At 41.1% G+C, this 331-nt stretch overlaps 1 protein-coding gene across 1 annotated transcript in view; it reads left to right on the top strand.

The window, feature by feature from the left end:
- Positions 1 to 331, top strand: part of LOC108576040 (toll-like receptor 9) — a 2,125-nt gene that overhangs the window by 1,660 nt on the left and 134 nt on the right. The window contains 2 exon segments of the mRNA XM_017938984.1: positions 187 to 326; positions 329 to 331. The exon segment at positions 329 to 331 is cut by the window's right edge and continues 134 nt beyond it. Coding sequence (XP_017794473.1) covers positions 187 to 326; positions 329 to 331 — 143 coding nt within the window.

Raw genomic sequence — 331 nt, 5'->3', positions numbered from 1 at the left:
AAAATTACTAATATTTCAAGTATTTGCAAATTATTCAAGCGAAAATTCTGACACGGTACACGAATATCTCGATCGAGTAATTTATAGCTAAAAATTGCTCGATCAATATTAACACACTCGACGATAAATCTCCTTTCCGGCAAATTTATTTCTCGTCGACTAATTCCTCGAAATTTAATTACCCAGGTGCCGTACACCGGATCGACACATCGGCAAGCAACTGAGCGAGATACCGAGCTACGATCTCGTGTGCGAGGACCAAGGGACGATGTTCCACGCGTTGTGGATCTGCATTTTAACGTTGACCATACTAATTGTGATGGCGATGATG

This window comes from Habropoda laboriosa, unplaced genomic scaffold (genome assembly GCF_001263275.1).
Source record: "Habropoda laboriosa isolate 0110345459 unplaced genomic scaffold, ASM126327v1 scaffold309, whole genome shotgun sequence".
NCBI lineage: Eukaryota > Metazoa > Arthropoda > Insecta > Hymenoptera > Apidae > Habropoda > Habropoda laboriosa.
Note: the sequence above shows the minus strand (reverse complement) of the source record. Positions and strands in the feature narration are given on the sequence as shown.